General features: G+C 58.1%; 1 protein-coding gene across 1 annotated transcript in view; it reads left to right on the plus strand.

Annotated features, from left to right (window-relative positions):
- Window positions 1-17,929, plus strand: part of KCNQ1 (potassium voltage-gated channel subfamily Q member 1) — a 313,788-nt gene that overhangs the window by 237,964 nt on the left and 57,895 nt on the right. Inside the window, exons 12-15 of the mRNA XM_021082619.1 lie at window positions 1,371-1,446; window positions 6,064-6,158; window positions 6,871-6,917; window positions 7,724-7,785. Of these exons, the coding sequence (XP_020938278.1) occupies window positions 1,371-1,446; window positions 6,064-6,158; window positions 6,871-6,917; window positions 7,724-7,785 (280 nt within the window). The remainder of the gene's footprint in view (window positions 1-1,370; window positions 1,447-6,063; window positions 6,159-6,870; window positions 6,918-7,723; window positions 7,786-17,929) is intronic.

Consider the following 17,929-nt stretch of genomic DNA (forward strand, 5'->3'; position numbering starts at 1 on the left):
CTGAGATTTCCTTTTTGTGTTTGTTTTTTAATGTAATGGAGTCTCCTTCTTGCCTACGCCTCTGAGCTGTGTTTTTCACCATGAGTGAGCCTTGAGTTTTATCAAGTGTTTCTCCGCATCTTTCGAGTCGATTGTGTTTTTCCTGCTGAGTAACGGTGCTTGATTCTCAGATGCCAAACCCACTTTGCCGACTGGGTTGACCTGCCCTCGGTCATGTCTTGCCACGTGGCGCTGGGTGACACTTGGTGACGCTGTGAGGAGGGCAGTTGCATCTGTGATCATGGGAGAGGCTGGCCTGTGACTTTTCTTTCCTGAACGACCCTGTCAGGTTTTGCTGTCAACGTGACACAAACGCATGAAAATGCTCTAACAAGATTTGTGGAAAATTGGAAAGATTTCTTCCCGTCTCAGGAAGAGTCTACTGGTGAAGCTGTCTGCACTTGAGTATCGGGTGTATCGATTCCAAACCTAATGTATGGCGTTGATGTTGGGCAACTTGGATTTTTAAATTTCTTCTGACATCTGCTTTTACGTGCATAACGCGGTGTTTGGGGCAATTCATCTATTTTATCTAAACAATCAACACTATTGGTGTACTTAATACCCTCCAAATAGATGTTAAAAATATTTCTAGGCGGTCTCTTCAGAGAACCAAACTTTGGCTTTGTTGATTTTCCTTAACAAAATGCTCCTTCTTTCATTGAATCGAATTGTGGTCTTATCTTTTTCTCTATTCCCATCTGCCTTGTTTGAGTTAAATTTATTGGTTTTTTTTTTTTTAAAACTCCTTGAGACGGACTTCAGCATCCCCTCTAAGATATGCCTTTAAGGCCGTGCAGTTTCCACTGAGCACTTATTTAGCTGTACGTTGTCATGCGTGATGTTTTATTGATATTCAGTGCAAGACATTTTCCAAGTCTCATTAGGCCGACTCCCTGACCCTTGAGATATTTCGATGAATTTCCAAGACACTTAAGGATTTTCCCGTTATCTTTTCCCTGTGGATTTCTAGCTTAATTCTGCCGCGACCAGAGAACCCAAGTCTGTGACTTCCTTTCTTTGAAATGCGTTGGCACTTGCTCTTCTAGCGCACGGTCCCTTCTGGTGGCTAGAAGGCGGCTAGCGCACGGTCCCTTCTGGCGGCTAGAAGGCGGCTTCGTGGTGGTACCGTCCACTGAGCCCGGCCCCCTCCTGCGCCCGGATGTGGGGGTGCAGCCCCCCACCCCGGGGGGACCGAACATCCTCGCTCCTGGAAGGACCCAGCCCACGCGCAGTGGGGCCGCTGGGGCAGCCTCCAGCCTCTGAGGGTAGCGGGCGTGGGGTGAGCTCCCAGGGGCCCCTCGTGACCTCCTCCCTGCTGTTCCCTGCAGGCTCCGGGAGCACCATCGGGCCACCATCAAGGTCATTCGACGTATGCAGTACTTCGTGGCCAAGAAGAAGTTCCAGGTGAGCCCTGCACTCAGCCCTCAGCCCTGGAGCAGCTGAACGCCCCTCGCCTGCCCGGAGCCCGCCACATCTGAGACCTGACCCCTCACCCCTCAAACACCCCGCGATGACGTCAGAATCCATCCCCAAGGCAGCAGGCCCTGGAGGGGGCTTCCCTGAGCTTGGACGCATGCGGAGCTGGGGGCTCACTCGCCCTCCCCGTTGGAGGGAGTGGGGGGGGACGCACCTGAGCCTCTGTCCAGTCCTGGCCAGCCCAGGGCTCCATCCCCCCTCGCCCACCCTGTGTCAGAACGGAGGGGAGACCCAGCCTTGCTCTGTGCCCTGGCATGGGGTAGGGTCTCCTTGACTGGGTGGGGCTGGGGGCTGCCCCTCAGCTCCTTCCCGGGGTGGGCCTCCTGTAGCCCCTTGAAAGGCCCCCCCAGAGCCTAAGGCCCCCAGAGCAAGCCTGTTGGTGGCAGGTGGGACCCCCTTCTTCCTTCGTGGGGGCCGTCCTCCGTTCAGGGCATGGGGTTCCGTTCAAGGCATGGGGTCCCGCTCAGCCCTCACTCCGACCGCAGGGGCCCTGGGGAAGGTCACTCTCTTTCCAGAAGGCTTGGCCACTCACTTTCACATGGAGTCATGGCTGAGGGTCACTTGGAGCCAGCAGCAACATCCAGAGCCCTGGGGGCCTGTTTCACAGCCCCCAGCAGGGAGGGGCTGGGGTCGCTTGTTCACACCCCCGGAGCGGTCACAGCAAGGCTGGGCCAAGAACCAGACCTCTAGGGCCGCTCCAGACCGTGGCCCCTCCCCAGGCTGCAGGCTTGACACAGGCTCTGCCCAGCCCCCACCCACCCGGGCCACAGGGCCAGGACCAGCCCCCCACCCCAGGCAGCCTGAGGAAGACTGTCCCCCATCTGTGATGGGAACAAGGACCCGAGGGGCTGGCCCAGGACCGCATCCCCGTGTGCCTCCCACGGCCTGGGCACGACATGGCCTGGGCCACGACACGGCTGCGCTTGGCCCAGCCCCAAGGACAGCCCCTGCCTACACGTGTGGCCCCCTTGGCCGGGTGGTGTGCGCACACAGTCCCCTCGTGGCATTCTGCTGCCCACTCGTCTGTCTGCCTGCAGCCCAGGGGAGGCCTCTCCCCACCAAACTGGGCCAAGGCAGACCCAAACTCCCGCCAGGGCCTGGGACGTCTCATTGTTGAAACAAAAGCGTCGGGGTGAGTGCTGTTCTCCGCAGGCGCCGGGAGGTCTGCCCAGTGACGTTCTGGGCGAGATGCAATGGCCCAGATGGAGGTCCTCCGGGTTCTGTGGCCGCTCCTGCCCACAGGGCCCGGCTGCCCTGGTGGTGCTGGTGGGGAGGGGACCCCTCAGGGTCAGGGCAGGGCAGGAATGTCCCTGAAAGCAGAGGAGGCCCTGGGAAGGGCCAAGAAGTATCACCTTTGCTGGAGAGCAGCTGGCGGTGACGGACGTCAGCCTGGGGGAGCAGTGGGGTCAGTGGGACTCCTCCAGGATGGGGACAGTGCCCAGCCTGGGAAGCTGGGCCACCGCAGTTTCGGAGCAGACCCCTACAGGCAGAGGCCATGACCTGGGGCACAGTTGGGACGAGCAGGGCTGAGACTGGGTAGACACCAGGTTTCCTGGGGGCGCTGCCAGGGTCTGGGGCAGCCAGCAGGACAGGCCGAACCTTGAGGCTCAGGGCAGGCCCAGTTCAGGGCTGACATGGGCAGCTGCCAGCTCAGGACCGCAGATTCCCCCTGCAGACGGGCACTGGTGAACGCCTGCCCTCCCATCCGAGCCCAGGGTCTCCTTTTTCTGCCTCAGGACACGGGCCAGGGTCCTGCAAGTGGCCCCAGGTGGGGGGCCTCTGGGAGGAGGCCAGGTAGCACCCTCCCCCGCTCCCTGCCCCTTCTCTGGGCACAGGACCCTGGGGGGCCCTGGAGAAACCAGGTGGGCCTTTTGAGTCGAGGTGCCCCGGGAGCTGCCCAGATTGCCTTGGGTGCAGAGGAGCCAGGCCGGAGGGGAGGCTGTCCTGGGCCTCACCTGCGGGCCCTTGTGGCCTGGAGCAGCTGGGGCAGGAGCAGCAGGGGCCTCCCTCTAGGAGGGACCCATGGTGACAGAAGCGGTGGGTGAGTCCCCGGCAGTAAGGAGGGGAGTGGCTCCAGGGTGGCCCCCTGCCCAGGCCCAGCTGTCAGGGCTGCCTTCCCTCTCCCCCAGCAGCCCGTCTGTCTGTCTGTCTGCCTGCTCGCCCACCCCTCCTCTGCCCTCAGGGGCTGCAGACGTGGGCGGGTGGCCCCCCCTGCCTGCCTCGCTGGCCGATAAGTACCCAGCTGGCCGCCCCTGTGTCTGGCCAGAGGAGCCAGAGCCTCTCAGCCCTTCAAGTTTGCCTTGCACTCCCGTGTCCACCGTCGGTCAGTCTGGACAGCCCGGCATTATCTCGGCTCATCTCCGGCTCCGGCCGCCGCCGCCAGAGGAAATTAGCTCAAGAGAGAGAACTGATGCTCTCTCTGCCAGGCCCCGGGCAGCCCCTCGACAGCGGCCTCCAGGAGCACTGGCCCGACGCCGGGCTGGGGGCTCATCAGCTCCACGCTGAGTCCCAGGGGCTGGGACCCCACCGGGCCCCCGGCCTGGGGTGTCCGTCAGGCCGACCGTCTTGTTGTCTACACCCTAGAGCAGATGAGATGGGGGCGGCCTGGCTCATGGGCCCCGCCCCACCTTGACACACACATGTGTGAGCACACACACCCCGCCCACGCTTGTCACCTGTCCTCTCACGCCTTCCCACGGGTACACGTGGCTGCACTTGTGCACACAGGAGCTCCTCGCACATACCGGCGCCCACGTTCACCTGCACGCAGCACCCATGGGCCCCCATGTGTCTGGAGAGCAACACAGGGACCCGCTCCATGCCAGGCCAGGCCCCTGAACCCAGCCAGTCCCCCAGCTCCCCCACTGCTGGCCTGCCCCCGATCGCCCGGCGTGCCCGGAGGTGCCACGCGCCTCGCAAAGCCCCTTGGCCCGCGGAGGCTGACGTCACGGCTCAGACCTCCTCCCTCCCGTGTGCGCTAAGGCCAGAAGGAGCCAGGTGCCCTCATCTCGTCTTACGGAAGGGACGACCCGGCCCTATGCTGGTCCCACCAGCGGGTCCCCGAGCCCACAGTTACGCTTGTCAGCAAGCTGAGCACGTGGTGATTCAGAGCACCTGCTGCAGTCCCGGCCACGCCCGACCCCGTGATCCCGGGACGGGCCTTGGCATGTAGGCTGCAGGGTGACGCGGGGTGGTCCTGGTGCCCGGAGGGGGGCTGGGTGTTACGGGTGAGGCCCCGGTGGACCTTGGAGGGTCCTGACAAGGAGGAGGACTCTGCCGCGTTGGGGGTCCTGGGGTCCAGGACGATGCAGGTCTTGGTAAGAACTTTGTGAAGCTGCCAGCCTTGACGGCCCCCAGAGACGGAGGCGGGAGCCTGCTGTCAGTTGGCGCCCTGTCTTTCCGGGAAGGCAGAGGTGGCCATGCCCTGAGCCTAGGGTAGCCCGTCTCTGGGTGGCGGTCCAGGAGAGGTAGACCCCAGGTGGGCCGGGAGGACGTGTCCCCTGGGGTGCCCAGGGTTGAGGCCTGGCCCTGGCCCTCAGCGGCATCTGCGCCTCATTCCGTCTCATCCTCTGACCCCTGGCCCCTCCCCGCCTGCCCTGAGCTGTCTGGCGTGTCTTGCAGGCCCTCCACGCACCCCAGCAAGAGGCAGTCACGCCCAGCTCCTCACTAACGTGGGCCCTTCAGGGTTAAGGAGGACCCCACCGAGCCCAGCTCCCTGCATCCCCCCACAGAGTGGTCTGTGTCCCCACCCAGCTTGTGAGTGTAGGCAAAAGGCCTCCTGAGCCATCAACCCCCACCCCCACCCCCAGGCAGCCCGCCACTATCTGGGCGAGACCCTCTGGCTGTGGGCTCCTGGGGATGAAGCCATAAAGGCAACTGGAGCTTCTGCTGACACCGTGAGAAGCCTCACTCCCTGCCGTGGTTTCACCTGAGTCCAGGATGCATTTATGGGCTCCGAGTTGGCGCCAAGCCTGTGCTCTGGGGTCATGCCAGCCTCTCCCCAGGCAGCCTTGAGCCCCAGCAGGAGGCTTGTCCCCCAGCAGGCCTCAGCGGTGACCTCAGGCCACCTCGGCTCAGCTCAGGGGACTGACCGGGACGGGTGCAGGGCGGGCCCCCTGCCCACGCTGAGAACAGGGGGTGCGCCTGCCAGCAAGCGTGTGGAGGGTCAGCCTGAGCCCAGACAGGTGGTGGCACAGGCTGTGCCCTCCTGGCCAGGGACCCCAGCTGTGCCCCCCACCCCCCGACCCCGCAGCTCTTCCAGGGCACTTTGAAGACAGGGACTGGTGGCCTGCCAAGGAGAGGGGGCAGGTCCCTGCGGGTGAGCGGGTGGGAAGCTGAGGCCCAGGGAGGCAGAGCTAGCCCAGGGTCGCCCGGCTCCTGGGGTGGCGAGCCCGGCCGCTCTGTGTGCCCTGGGTCAGGTCTGCCCATCGTGCCTCGCGGGGCAGCTCCTCCAATCCTGACGGGGCCCGGAAGGCAGGCACCTCACCGTCTGCTCGTAGAGCAGCCTGGGGCACAGAGGGGGTAACGCGTGTCTCCGGCCTGCAGCAAGCGCGGAAGCCCTACGACGTGCGGGACGTCATAGAGCAGTACTCCCAAGGCCACCTCAACCTCATGGTACGCATCAAGGAGCTGCAGCGAAGGTGGGTGCAGCGCGGGCAGGTGGGGCGGGGCGGAGGGGGCGGGGCAGGGGGCGGGGCAGGTGCCGCCGCGACGGGGCAGGGCGGAGCCGGTGCTGGGGTTGCCCCACGCCCACCTGTGTCTCGGAGCAGCAGGCCCGTCACAGCCCAGCCCACCCCACCCCTGTGAGCCAGTCCAGCCCCACGAGACACCACCTCCAGGGAGACCCCGCCTGGTCCAGCCCCACCTCTGGACCCACGCACTCTGACACCTGGGAGCCCTTGTGTCCCGGCTGCTGGCTCAGCCTGCAAGGCTCGTCCCCACGGAGGCAGCGTGGTCCACAGTGGGCCGGCCTGGGCCCTGCGCTCCGAGTGGCTGGGGGTGTGGCTGGGCGATGTGCCCCTCCCGACCTACGATGGGGACCTGAAGCCCACCCAGCCCTGACCCGGCTCACCTGTGGAGGGGCGCTTACACACCTGCCTCTGAGCCCGGTCAGGACACCTGGCCTGGGCCATTTATGAAGCAGCCAGGGACTCTTGTCGATCGTGCGGCCCTGCGTGCCCAGGGAGGGGGAAGAAGGGATGGCCCAGCCGCCGCCCTTCCCCTCTGAGCCCCACCAGGCCTCTTGGGAGCACGGGCCTCTGGGGTTGGGAGGCGCCTGGCAGGTTTCTGGGGGGTGGGGCATCCATGCAGTGCCCAGGCCAAGCGTGCACTGTCTCCGTCTCCCTCCTGCAGGCTGGACCAGTCCATTGGGAGGCCTGCTCTCTTCATCTCCAGCTCAGGTGGGTCTCTGCATCGAGCGCCCGGGCCGGGCCCTCCTCCCACCCCACCCCCACCCCCATCCCCGTGCCCACCTCCTCCCGTCATCTGAAACTGCATGACTTGCAGGGAAGCCCGAAGGGGCGGCCAGGGAGGCCCTCCCTAAGCAAGGCGGCCTCCACTGTGCCTTAGAGGGGTTTTGAGCTCGGGCCGGAACCCACGTGGGTCCCCGTGAGTGGCAGCTTTTCCAGGCCGTCGATGGTCCACGTGACGGTGGGAAGGAGGCGCCTGGAGTGGTCTCGGGGGCAGGTGCCCGGCCGGAGCCTCGGCAGCGGCAGCAGCGGGGGGCGGAGGGTCTCCAGCTCCGAGGCACATGTGTCATGACCCCCAGTGGGGGCTGGGGGGTCACCCCGGGGAGGCCAGGGCAGGGCCAGGTCTTGGGGTTGCTCCGAGGTCACGTGGGAAGCTAAGCTCCCTCAGGGATGGGCCACAGGGATGACAGGCGCGTGCTGGCCAGAGCGAGTGCCCCAGGGGCGGCAGCTTGCCTTTGGTCAGTGGGTCCATCCCAGGCAGCCCCCGGGCAGGGTGCGTCCCTGTCCTCTGAGGCTCTGCGAGGTCACAGGACTGGGAAGGGTGGGGCAGGGACAGGTCAGTGCCTCCTGAGGGTGTCCCCGCAGACGAGCCTGGGAGTTGTGTCCTCAAAGGTTCCGGCCTCTGACTCTCAGCCCTCAGCCCGTCACCTTCTCCTGGGGCCCAGTCGGGGTCCCCTGCCCACCCCCCCCCGTGTGCAGCCAGGCGTCCCTCATCCAGGTGCTCCCCCCCCCCACAGAGAAGGTCAAGGACCGAGGCAGCAACACGATCGGCGCCCGCCTGAACCGCGTGGAGGACAAGGTAGGCCCCCAAGCTCGCTCCTGGCGGGCGGCGTCCTCGGGCCGGACAGTGCCGTCCACGCAGCACTTCACCCCTTAGCTCTGTCCCCTGCCCGGGGGCCCGGATGGTGCCCTCGGTGTCTGGGGTCTCCCCCTCGCCTCTTCCCGCCCTGCTCGGCGTGGCCTCCCTGACCCGGGGCTCTGTGCAGTCCCCAGGGAGGAGGGCGCGGACGGCCAGGCGGGTCTTAGGCCTCTGACAAGTGGCCTCCCTGGAGGGGCTGTGTGGCCCAGCACAGGCTGAGGTGGGCAGTGCCCCCAGCCCGCGGGCGCTCGGACCTCAGAGGCACAGGGGTACATCATGGGAGGAGGAGGGGCTGCGGGCTCCGGGACCCTCCACGGTGGGGTCCCGATGGCAGGGGGAGTTGTGGCGTGTCAGACGAGACCCTGCCGGGCGTCCGGGTGGGCCACAGATGCCTGTGCTCCTGCGGCTCCAGGGCGCCGTCCCGCACAGCCTTGGGCTCCGTGCCCATTGCCTGGCCTCCCAGGCCTGCAGCCGCTTCCCAGGGGCATCCTGGGAGCCGCGGGAGGTGCCAGGGAATGGGAGGGGCAGCCCGGCTGCCCTTTCAAGTCTCCGGGGTTTGAAGTGCAATGTTATCTGGCCGGACAGCTCATTCGTTCACCTACAGGGACTTTATCAGAAAGTAGCTGCGGGCTAAAAATAGAGAATTTCGGTTGGGCAGGGAGTGCGGCCGCTGCTTGGTTTCCTGGGCAACGCTGGGCCCTGGCCCATGTCCATCTCTGTTGCAGCTGGGCGGGCAGGCAGCACCCAGCTCCCGGTTCCTGCCCCACCCACCCTGGCCTGGGCCCCCGGCATCACCCTCTGCCCACCCACAGCCTTCCCTGGCCTGGGCAGGCCACCGTCCTGGCAGAGAAGGAGGGCCACTGTCCAGCCCCCCCCCCCGGGGGGGGCCCTCACTGGGGGCCTAGGGCCCTCGGGCTGGGTGACGCCAATAGCCTGACCTTGCCAAGGGCTGGCCGCCTTGGTCAGCACAGGCCTGAGCAGGGCAGGTGGCTCACCTTTGCCCAGGCGGATGGTCCAGCGGCAGACGCCCTGCCTGGCAGGATGGGAACCGAGATGGGGTCGGTCAGCTCCCAGGCCGGGCAGCATCAGAGCTCAGCAGCCCTGGGCTCTGCCTCTCTGCTGAAAAGGATCTTCCCTGGGCTTTGGTTTTTCTTCATGTGTGGGACCGGGGACTCGGGGCTGGCACCTACCAGAGAGGCAGCAGGTGGCCACGCCCAGTACAGCAGCCTAGGCGCCCTGTGCGGGGGGCTTCCAGACATCAAAGGAGGCAGAGCTGGGTAAGGGTCCCAGGCCCCCCATCCTGACCTCACCCAGCCCTGGGACAGCCTGGCCAAGGCAGCTTTGGCTGACTGGCCCCCACCACTGGCGGGGGTCCCGGTGGTCCCTGGGCGGATGAGCCTACCCCCAGCCAGCAGCACTGGGAGCCCCCCCGCTGTCCCATTGTCCAGACGCATCCCCGTGCTGGGCTTCTGCCCCAGCCCGCTGTCCCAGGCCTTTCTACAGCTCTGCCCACACTCGGGACAGGCCGCTGCTTTAAACCCAGAGGGAAGCCTGGTGTAATCTGGGGGTGACGGTGTGTAGGAGACAAGGGGCCCTGGGGGCCCATCTGGCAGCCGGAGGGGCCTCTGAGGACCCTTAGCCCGCAAGGTCTGTGGCCTGCTCCAAGGTGGAGCCAGTGCCGGCCTTGGGGGGGGGGCAGAGCCAGCCCATGTGTCCTAGGTCTGCACAACAAAGGGGAGAGTTTCCTGGAGTCCCTGGTCCCTGGGGCAAGGCTTGGGATCAAGGCCCCCCGAGGCCTCCGCCCCTCAGGCTCTGCGCCCAGGGGAGGGGCTGCTGCTGGGGAGTGAGGGTTCCAGGGCGGCCGCACACATGCAGTCGGGGAAGCGGGTTCTGTGTCCTCGTCGTCCCACTTTTGGCTCCGAGGAGCTTGTTCAGCTCGAGAGGCGCAGTTGCCGGCCTGGGGTCTCGAGGCAGGAGCAGGCGGGGGCCCCCGCTGCATCCCTGCCCCCATGGGGACGTGCTGGCCCCGGGCGGAGGCCGCTGTGGGCCGGCATCCAGCTCCGCCTGCCCAGTCCCCCCCCCCGCTGGCCGGTGCCCCCTCGGGGACGGACCCTGGGAAAGGGCCCTGCCGGGCCCAGAGGGCACAGTGGCATGTCCCGGGCCCCACGCTATCGCAGTTATCACTGCGGCCATCGGGACCGTAAACCACCCGTCGCAGTCCTGCTGACTGCGGGAAGTTGGGGGCAGGAAGTCCAGCAGCCGCCCGGCCCGCGGAGGCCCGGCAGCCCTGCGGCCGTGGCAGTGCCCGCCCGCCCCAGCCAGGGCCCCCGGGCCTCCCCCAGCCCCGCCGGGCTGGCCTCGGGCCGGAAGGGAGCTGGCCCCGCTGGAGTCAGCCTCTTCCTCATCTGAGCTCGGGCCCTGGGCTGCGACGGGGTCCCTTCCCGGGCCAGCGACTCAGCGCAGGCGGGAGGCTCGGAGGGAGCGTGTGAGGGGCGTTCGGGAGGCAGAGCGGCTGCCCCCCGCACCCCATCTTGGGAGCGGATCATTCTGGGGATCGGGGCGTTCCCAGGGAACTCAGCCTGTTCGGGGGTGCCTCAGCCCCCTGGCCAGGGCCCCCTCCTGACCAGGCCGCATGGGTGGAGGACCCTGCACCCTCCTCACGGGCCCTGCGGCCTCGTCGCAGCTCGTGCTCCAACTCTGAGCCCCCCACTCGCCCTTCCTGGGGCTCCCTGCACCCCACCCCCACCTCGCTCCAGGGGTGAGCAGAAACAGCATCCTGCCCCCCCACCCCCGCACCCTTAGCTGCAGGCCTGGGGCACCCTCGGGCCCCCTTCTGTTGCGAGGAAAGGGCGTGAACCCCTCTTGCGGGCCGTGTTCCCTTCCCGGCTGTGTCCTTTACTCTGGGAAGGACTCCTTCGCCGGAGTGAATTCTCTTTTACAAGTGGGGACGCCGAGGCCCAGAGAGGTTGAGCCGTTGCCTAGAGAAGCAGAGAGCTGGTCCCGGCAGAGGCCGCCGCCGAGGTGGAGCGAGACGGAGCAAACCAGAAAAGCGTGTCATAAACATAAGGGGTCTGATGGAGACGGGGCCGGCAGTGAGCACGGAGGTGGGGGCCAGGGCGGGGAGCCACACAGATTCTGACCCCAGGAAAGGAGGCTGGCTGGGCCCTGGGGGCAGGGGTCCTGGGAACCTGGCCCCTGCCCCCAGGTCCCCGCCTGGGCTGCTCTGCACCCACCACCGCCCCCCCGCCCCCCGCCGCCTCCTGCTCCTCCCCCACCAGGGCTGCTCCAGAGGCAAGGTCCCTGTGGCTCTCTGGGGACCCGATGGAGAAGGCTGCCCCCACCTTCCTCCCCCAGTGTGTATTCTTAGCTCCGTCCCAGGACCTGCTGCAGTGTTTACATTGAGTCCTGTTTATTTTGCAAGCTCAGCTCACACTGCTTTTGCTGATACGAGACGTGCAGTGGGCTGGGAGAATTTCTTTCTTCTCTGTTTTTGCCGGAAACATTCATGGCTCAGAGCCGGACACGGGGTGTCCTGGGTTTCCAGGCCCCGTTCAGAGGACGTGGGTGGGAAGGGGCCTCCCCCCGACCCCATCCTAGAACCCCGACCAGGCATACCTTTCTGCTCGACAGGAATGCCTCCAGCCCAGGCCCCCGCCATCTCACCTCCCCAGGCCCTGCCCTGGACCAGGCAGGCCCAGTCCCCCAGGACTGGCACCTGCCCTGGACCCTTCTCCGCCTGCCCTGTCCTCCTCCTCCTCCTCCTCCCAGACAAAGGGCAGGACCCTGAGGCATTTCAGCCCAGCAGCTCCCCTGCTCACTCCCCGAGAGCGCCCGCGAAGCCACTCACCCTTACCCGCCAGCTGCACACGCTCCCTGCTGCGTTCAGGCCTTTATCATTGTGGGTTAGATTATTTTTCCAGACATCTATGTGGTCTCCGGCCTCTCCCCCTCACATCCCAGGCCTTCACATGGTACATTCTTTCGTAAACGCTGCCCAAGCCCTCTTGCGAATGTGTTCTTTAGAATTTTTGTGTCCGTGTGTAAATGCGTGTGGGATACATATGTGTCCTCTACTGGCCTGCGTGGGTTTGGGGGTCCGGCATGTGTGAGCCCCCCAGAATCCGTCGAGGAGGGTTCCCTCTTTTGCTGCATTCTAGACGATTTTGTATAGAGTTGGGATTTTCTTCCCCTTGAACGTCGGCGGACCCTTGCAGGTACAGCCACCCGGCGTGGGGGGAGTCCTTCGTGGGCGGGGTTTAGACCGAGTCTGTGGCGCGGATGGTGACGGGACGGATGGGGTTTTCTACCTCATCTTGTGTCAATTTTGGGACGTCGCACAGTCTGCGAATTTGTACATTCCATCCTCGTTTTCACCGTTACCGGCATTTATTATCATTTGAGCGTCTGCGTCATCGGTGGTCTAAGGCGCCTTTTTCATTGCCAGAATTATTCGTCTGTGCCGTCACGTTTCCCCCCGGTGGTCGGGCCTGCCAGCTCTTTGCCGGTCTTATGAATGCTTTCAATAAACGTCTGGCCTTGCCCATCCCTTTACTGCGGCTTTTCTTCTTCCGTTCGCTTCTCTCTGTGTTTCCTTCTGCTTGCTTGGCCTTCCTGGATTCTTCCTTAACTTCTTAGGTAGGATGCTTACCTAAGGCTTTCCAGAGGGCGCCTTGAAAGGCTAGACGTGCTTTTCTCCAACGGCCACCAAACTTGGTGTCTCCCAGCTTTTGCTGCACAGCATTTTGGCTTAACATTCAGTCCCTTAAATATGTAGCTTCTCTGCCTTATCACTTCTTGTCGGTCCCAGGAGTTCGTCAGCAGTCTGATTCTTGTCCTTCCAACCACGGTGGGAGGTTTCTCGTGTCATGGCCTCTTGTCAGAGAAAGGGATCTGCACGGCATCAGTCCTTTGAAACATTTTGAAATGTGTTTTACAAGGAGGACATGTCATCCGTTTTTGCAAACGTCCCGGCAGTACGTGAATACCACGTGTATTCTCAGGTTGTCGGCACAGCGTTTCGTTCTGCAGGACAAGCTCATTGACTGTCTTACTGAGGTCTGCTCCCTCGCTGGGAAGTTTCCATCGGTTTGACCCATTGTGACGGAAAACCGCGTTGAAGTACCCACCCCTGCGGAGGCTCTTTCTGTTTTCCGGGCGTTCCTGTCGTGTCCTGCTCTGCATGCTTTTAGATCTTACGACTTGGTGCCGGTGATATTCGGATCCTGATGTATCGTTGCCGGCTTCAATGTGGTTAATTACACAGCACCCGCTCTCTCTCGGGTGGTGCTTTTTCCCTTCCAGTCCATTATTGTTGCTGTACAGACCTAATTTTGCTTGTAACCTCTTTTTTTGCTGTTTAAGCGTTCTTGAGGGATCATTTCCGTGCCATGAAATTCACCTGATGTAGAGGCAGACGACGTATTTTAGCAAATTTCCAGTGTGAGGTGCAGCCATTGTCAAAACTAAGTTTTAAAACATGTTCAACCCCCCAAACCCCCTCAGTCCCACGTGCAGGCATTGCCAGCCCCCACTCCCAGCCCCCGTCCGTCACGGACCTGCATCCTGTCTCCGTATCCCTTCATTTCTGTAAGGCTGGAAAGCCGCCTTTTCTGGATGTTCGGTAAAGGGAATCCGAGGATGCGCAGTGTCGTGTGCTTGGCTTTGCTCACGCAGTGGGACGTTCCCGAGAGTCACCTGGGCCGCAGCGTGCGTTTCTTTTCTCCTTGATGCCCCACCGCATCCTGTTGAGTGGATCAACCGCGTTTTGCTTTGCCACTTGCCAGCTGATGGGCGTTTGGACTGTTTCCAGTTTTTGGCTACTATGGTCAATGCTGCCGTGAACTCTTCCCTACAAATCTTTGCAGGGACGTCTGTTTTGATTTCTCTTGGTCAGGTTCCTGAGAGTGGACAGGATGGGTCGTGCAGCAAGTTTCTGTTTAACTTTCTAAAACCCTTGTGAACGGTTTTCCCAAAGGGTCTGTGCCATTTTGATTTCCCAGCAGGAATGTAACAGCGTTTCTGCTTTCCCGAGATCCTTGCAAAGACGTGGTAGGGTTGGTCTTTTTTCTTTCGCCATTCTAGTTGTGGCTTTGATTTGCATTTCCTTAATCACTAATGATGTTGAGCAACTTTTCATGTGCTTATTAGCCATTCAGAGTCTTCTTTGGGGAAATGTTTATTCAACTCTCTCGCCTGTTTTCTAATTAAGTAGTTCTGTCATTGAGTTGTAAGCGTTGTTTATATGTTCTGGATACAAGTCTTTTATCAGATATATGACTTGCAAGTATTTTCTCCCATTCTGTGGCTGTCTTTTCATGCTCTTAATCACAGGTCTTTGAAAACACAAAAGTTTTAAATTTCAATGAAGTCCAGCTTATCTTTTCTTGTATGACTCGCGCTTTTGAAGTTGTATCTAAGACCTCTTTGCCTAATCCAGGGACAGGAGCAGTTTCTTCTATTTTTTCTTGTAGAAGTTTAATAACTTTAACTCCTACAGTTAGGTCTCTGGTTTATTTTGAGTTAGTTTTGGGGTGTGGTGTGAGGAAAGTTTAAAAGGTTGGTGGGGGTGTTTGGTTTTTCGTTGCGACTGTCCAGTTGCCTCAGCACCACTGGTTGAAAAGGCTACAGGATATTGTTTCTTCCGCTGAAATTTCACGGCACCTTTGTCAAAAATCAGTTGAACATAAGCATGTGGGTTTATCTCTAGATCCTCAATTCTGTCCTCTTGGTTTATATCCCGAGCCTTAAAATCCACATTACAGTATCTTGATTATTGCAGTTTTGTACTAAGCTTGATTTTGAAATCAGGTGGTGTAAATCCTCCAATGTTCTTCTTTCTCAAATTATTTTGCCCAAGTCCTAGGAATTTGTATATGAATTTTATTTTTATATGAATTTTAGAATCAACATGTCCATTTCTATCCAACCCCACCCCAAAAAGAGCCTGCTGGGACTTTGATGCAGGTCGTGTTGAATCTATAGTTCCATTTAGAAAATGCTGACATCGTGACAATGGTCAGTCTTCTAATTCATGAACATGGTATATCCTGCATCCATATAATTTCTTCCGGTGACATTTTGTACTTTTCAGAATACAAATCTAACACATCTTTCGTCGGCTTTACTCCTAAATATTTTATTTTACTCTTTTATTAATTTATTTATTTATTGTCTTTTGAGGGCAGTGCCCACGGCATGTGGAAGTTCCCAGGCTTGGGCTTGAATCGGAGCTGCAGCTGCCGGCCTCCACCACGGCCACAGCAACACCAGACCCTTAACCCACTGAATGAGGCCAGGGATCGAACCCACGTCCTCATGGATACTAGTTGGGTCTGTTACTGCTGAGCCATGATGGGAACTCCAGTATTTTATTATTTTTGATGCTACTATTAATGGAATTGCTTCCTTAATTTTGTTTTTGAATTGTTTGTTACTAGTGTATGGACATACTTTTATGTGAAGTTTATAAACTGTGACTTCGTTGTTATTGATTTTAGTAAATTTTGTTGTTGATTCATTAGGAATTTTCTAACATGCAGGATCATGTCATATGCGAACAAAGACAGCTTTGCGTCTTCCTTCCAATCTGGATGACTTTCATTTCTTTTTTGGCCGAATTACACTGGCTTCGATGCCCAATTAAACGTTGACTAAAGTGGCTGAAGAGAGTCTTACAGGGAAAGGCGTTCGGTACGATGTAGGTTTACTAAGTATGATGTCGGTTTTCCACAGATGCTCTTTCGTGGGTTGAGGATGCTTCCTTCTCTTCCTGGTATCTGTTCAGAGCTCTTATTCTGAATGACTGTCAGATTTTTCTCCGTTGCCCCATCTGCAGCTTTCGAGATGGTCACGTGGTTCGTAGCCCTTATTCTGTTACATGTGGTGAGGCAGGAATTGATTTGGGGTGGTAAGCCAACTCTGCATTTCCCACTTGGTCACAAATGTCTTTTATATCTCACTGGTTTGGGTTTGCTAATAATATTTTGTGAAGAACGTTTGTATCTGTACTCATAAAAGATATTGTTCTGTAATTTTCTTGCGGTTTTTAATCCTGATTTTGGCATCGGTGTTTTAAATTCTTTTTAATCCTGAGTACACATTTTAGGTGTCCTTTGTAAACACAATATAGCTAAGTTTAAAAAAAATCATTTAACACTTTTATACTTAAGACGTGATTTCCAACATATTTTTATTGATTTCTAGTGATGTGTTTTGTGCTTTTCACTTGTACTAAATTGTTTAATGTTTGCTTCTCTTTCTTGCCTCTTGTTACATTAATGATTATTTCTCATTCCATTTTTCCTTCTACTGGTTTTGAAATTATATTGCCATTCTTGTAAAGGTTAACTGAGGCTGCTGTAAATGAATATATAACAGAACCATTTGCCGTCTGTACCCGTATCTGTAATAAGAGAAGGACCTTAGGATATTTTAGCTCCAATCACTCTCCTGCTGACTTTAAGCTTTGCTGTATATTTTAGTTCAAGCATAATCAGTAGGGTTTTATACAGTCCATAACGAGTAATGTTTTATACAATCAATATGTGTTTAAATTTACCCACCTCTTTTGTCAGAATTTACTTTTCATCTCAGATCTTACTTCTTGGATCACTCTTTTTCTGGCTGAAATATTCCTCAGAATTTCCTTCAATGAAAATTGACTCTGATTTTTTTCTAATGACTATCTTACTGCCATTCTTAAAAAAAAAATATTTCCACTGGACGTAAAATCCTGGGCCTTAGGTTACCAGAATGATTTTCTCTTAGCACATTGGCAATGTTATGCACCTGTCCCCCGGTTTCCACTGAGAACAAAGATGGCTAGGACTTGTGGCTTCTTGAATGGCAGTATTACCTTTTCTCTCTGGCTGATTTTAAGAGCTTTCCTTTGACTCCGGTGTTCCAGATTTTCACTATGCTGTGTTAGCAGAGTGTCTTTTGTTCATTCCACTTGGAATTTAGTTAGTTTCCTTAATCTGTAGTTGGCGCAGTGCATCAGTTCTGGATTGCACTCGGCCACTATCACCTCAGACTTTGCTTTGGCTCATTATCTCCTTTGGAAATTTAACTGGACATTTGGTAGACCATCTCATTCCCCTCTCTGTCGCTCGCTCTTTTTAAATCACTTTGTTTCTTTATACTGTTTTCTGGATAATGTCTTCTGATCCATCTCTCAACTTACTAATTATTTCTTCAACTGGGTCTAATCTGCTATTAAACCCACCTCAGGAAGTTTACATTTCAATTATTATTTTTCTACTTACAGAAATTCTGTTTAGTTCTTATTCACCCTTGAGAGATCATTCTTATAGTATCTTTCTTTTCACTTGTATATTTCACTTGTATGTAAAAAATGTCTTGAAGAATATTGAATATGGATATTTTACACTTAGTTTCATTACTTCTGGTACCTAAAGTCTTTGTGAGTTGGTGTCTCTGTGTCTCTGTTTTTTCTTTTTTTTCTTCTGGCTCTCATCCATGGTGTTTCGTCCCCTTTGAGAGGACTTCCCATTTTTAATCATGAGTCCGTAGATCTTAAAATGTATCTGTGGAGATTTTTGAGGTTTAATGTGAAGTTGAGGTTCTCGAAGTTGAGGTGTTTGCCTCTTCCTTTGCTGTACAGTGGAAGAACTAAAGCCTGGACCATAAATTCTAGGCTCAACATTTTCTAGACCAGTCTGGTGGTGTGCATTTGGGCTTCCAGGCTGAGCGTGGACCAGCCTGTGGATGCAGCTTCTCGGGGAAGATAGTGCTCCACTTCTGTTCACAGCAAGGCACTTTTCTACACAGAGTTTTCAGGGACTGGGTCATTTCTCGTTAACCTTCACACGGACCATAGAGCCCTTTGGAGCTTCCAGCTTCGAGTAGGGCTCCACTGTGACACTGCCCACCTGGGGCCGGTCTGGGCTTGGAGCCCTAGTCGTCTATCACCTATGAGATGGTGAAAACCAACACTCAAGTTTACTCCATCCATCCAGTGCTTTCAGGACACCCCTTACCTCTGTGGGTTCCACTTTTGCTGCGTGTTCAACCTCTAACCTCTTACTTCCTGGCTAGCTCATCCAAGCTAGTGAGGCTTGTGGTC

The sequence above is a fragment of the Sus scrofa genome, chromosome 2 (assembly GCF_000003025.6).
Source record: "Sus scrofa isolate TJ Tabasco breed Duroc chromosome 2, Sscrofa11.1, whole genome shotgun sequence".
Lineage (NCBI taxonomy): Eukaryota > Metazoa > Chordata > Mammalia > Artiodactyla > Suidae > Sus > Sus scrofa.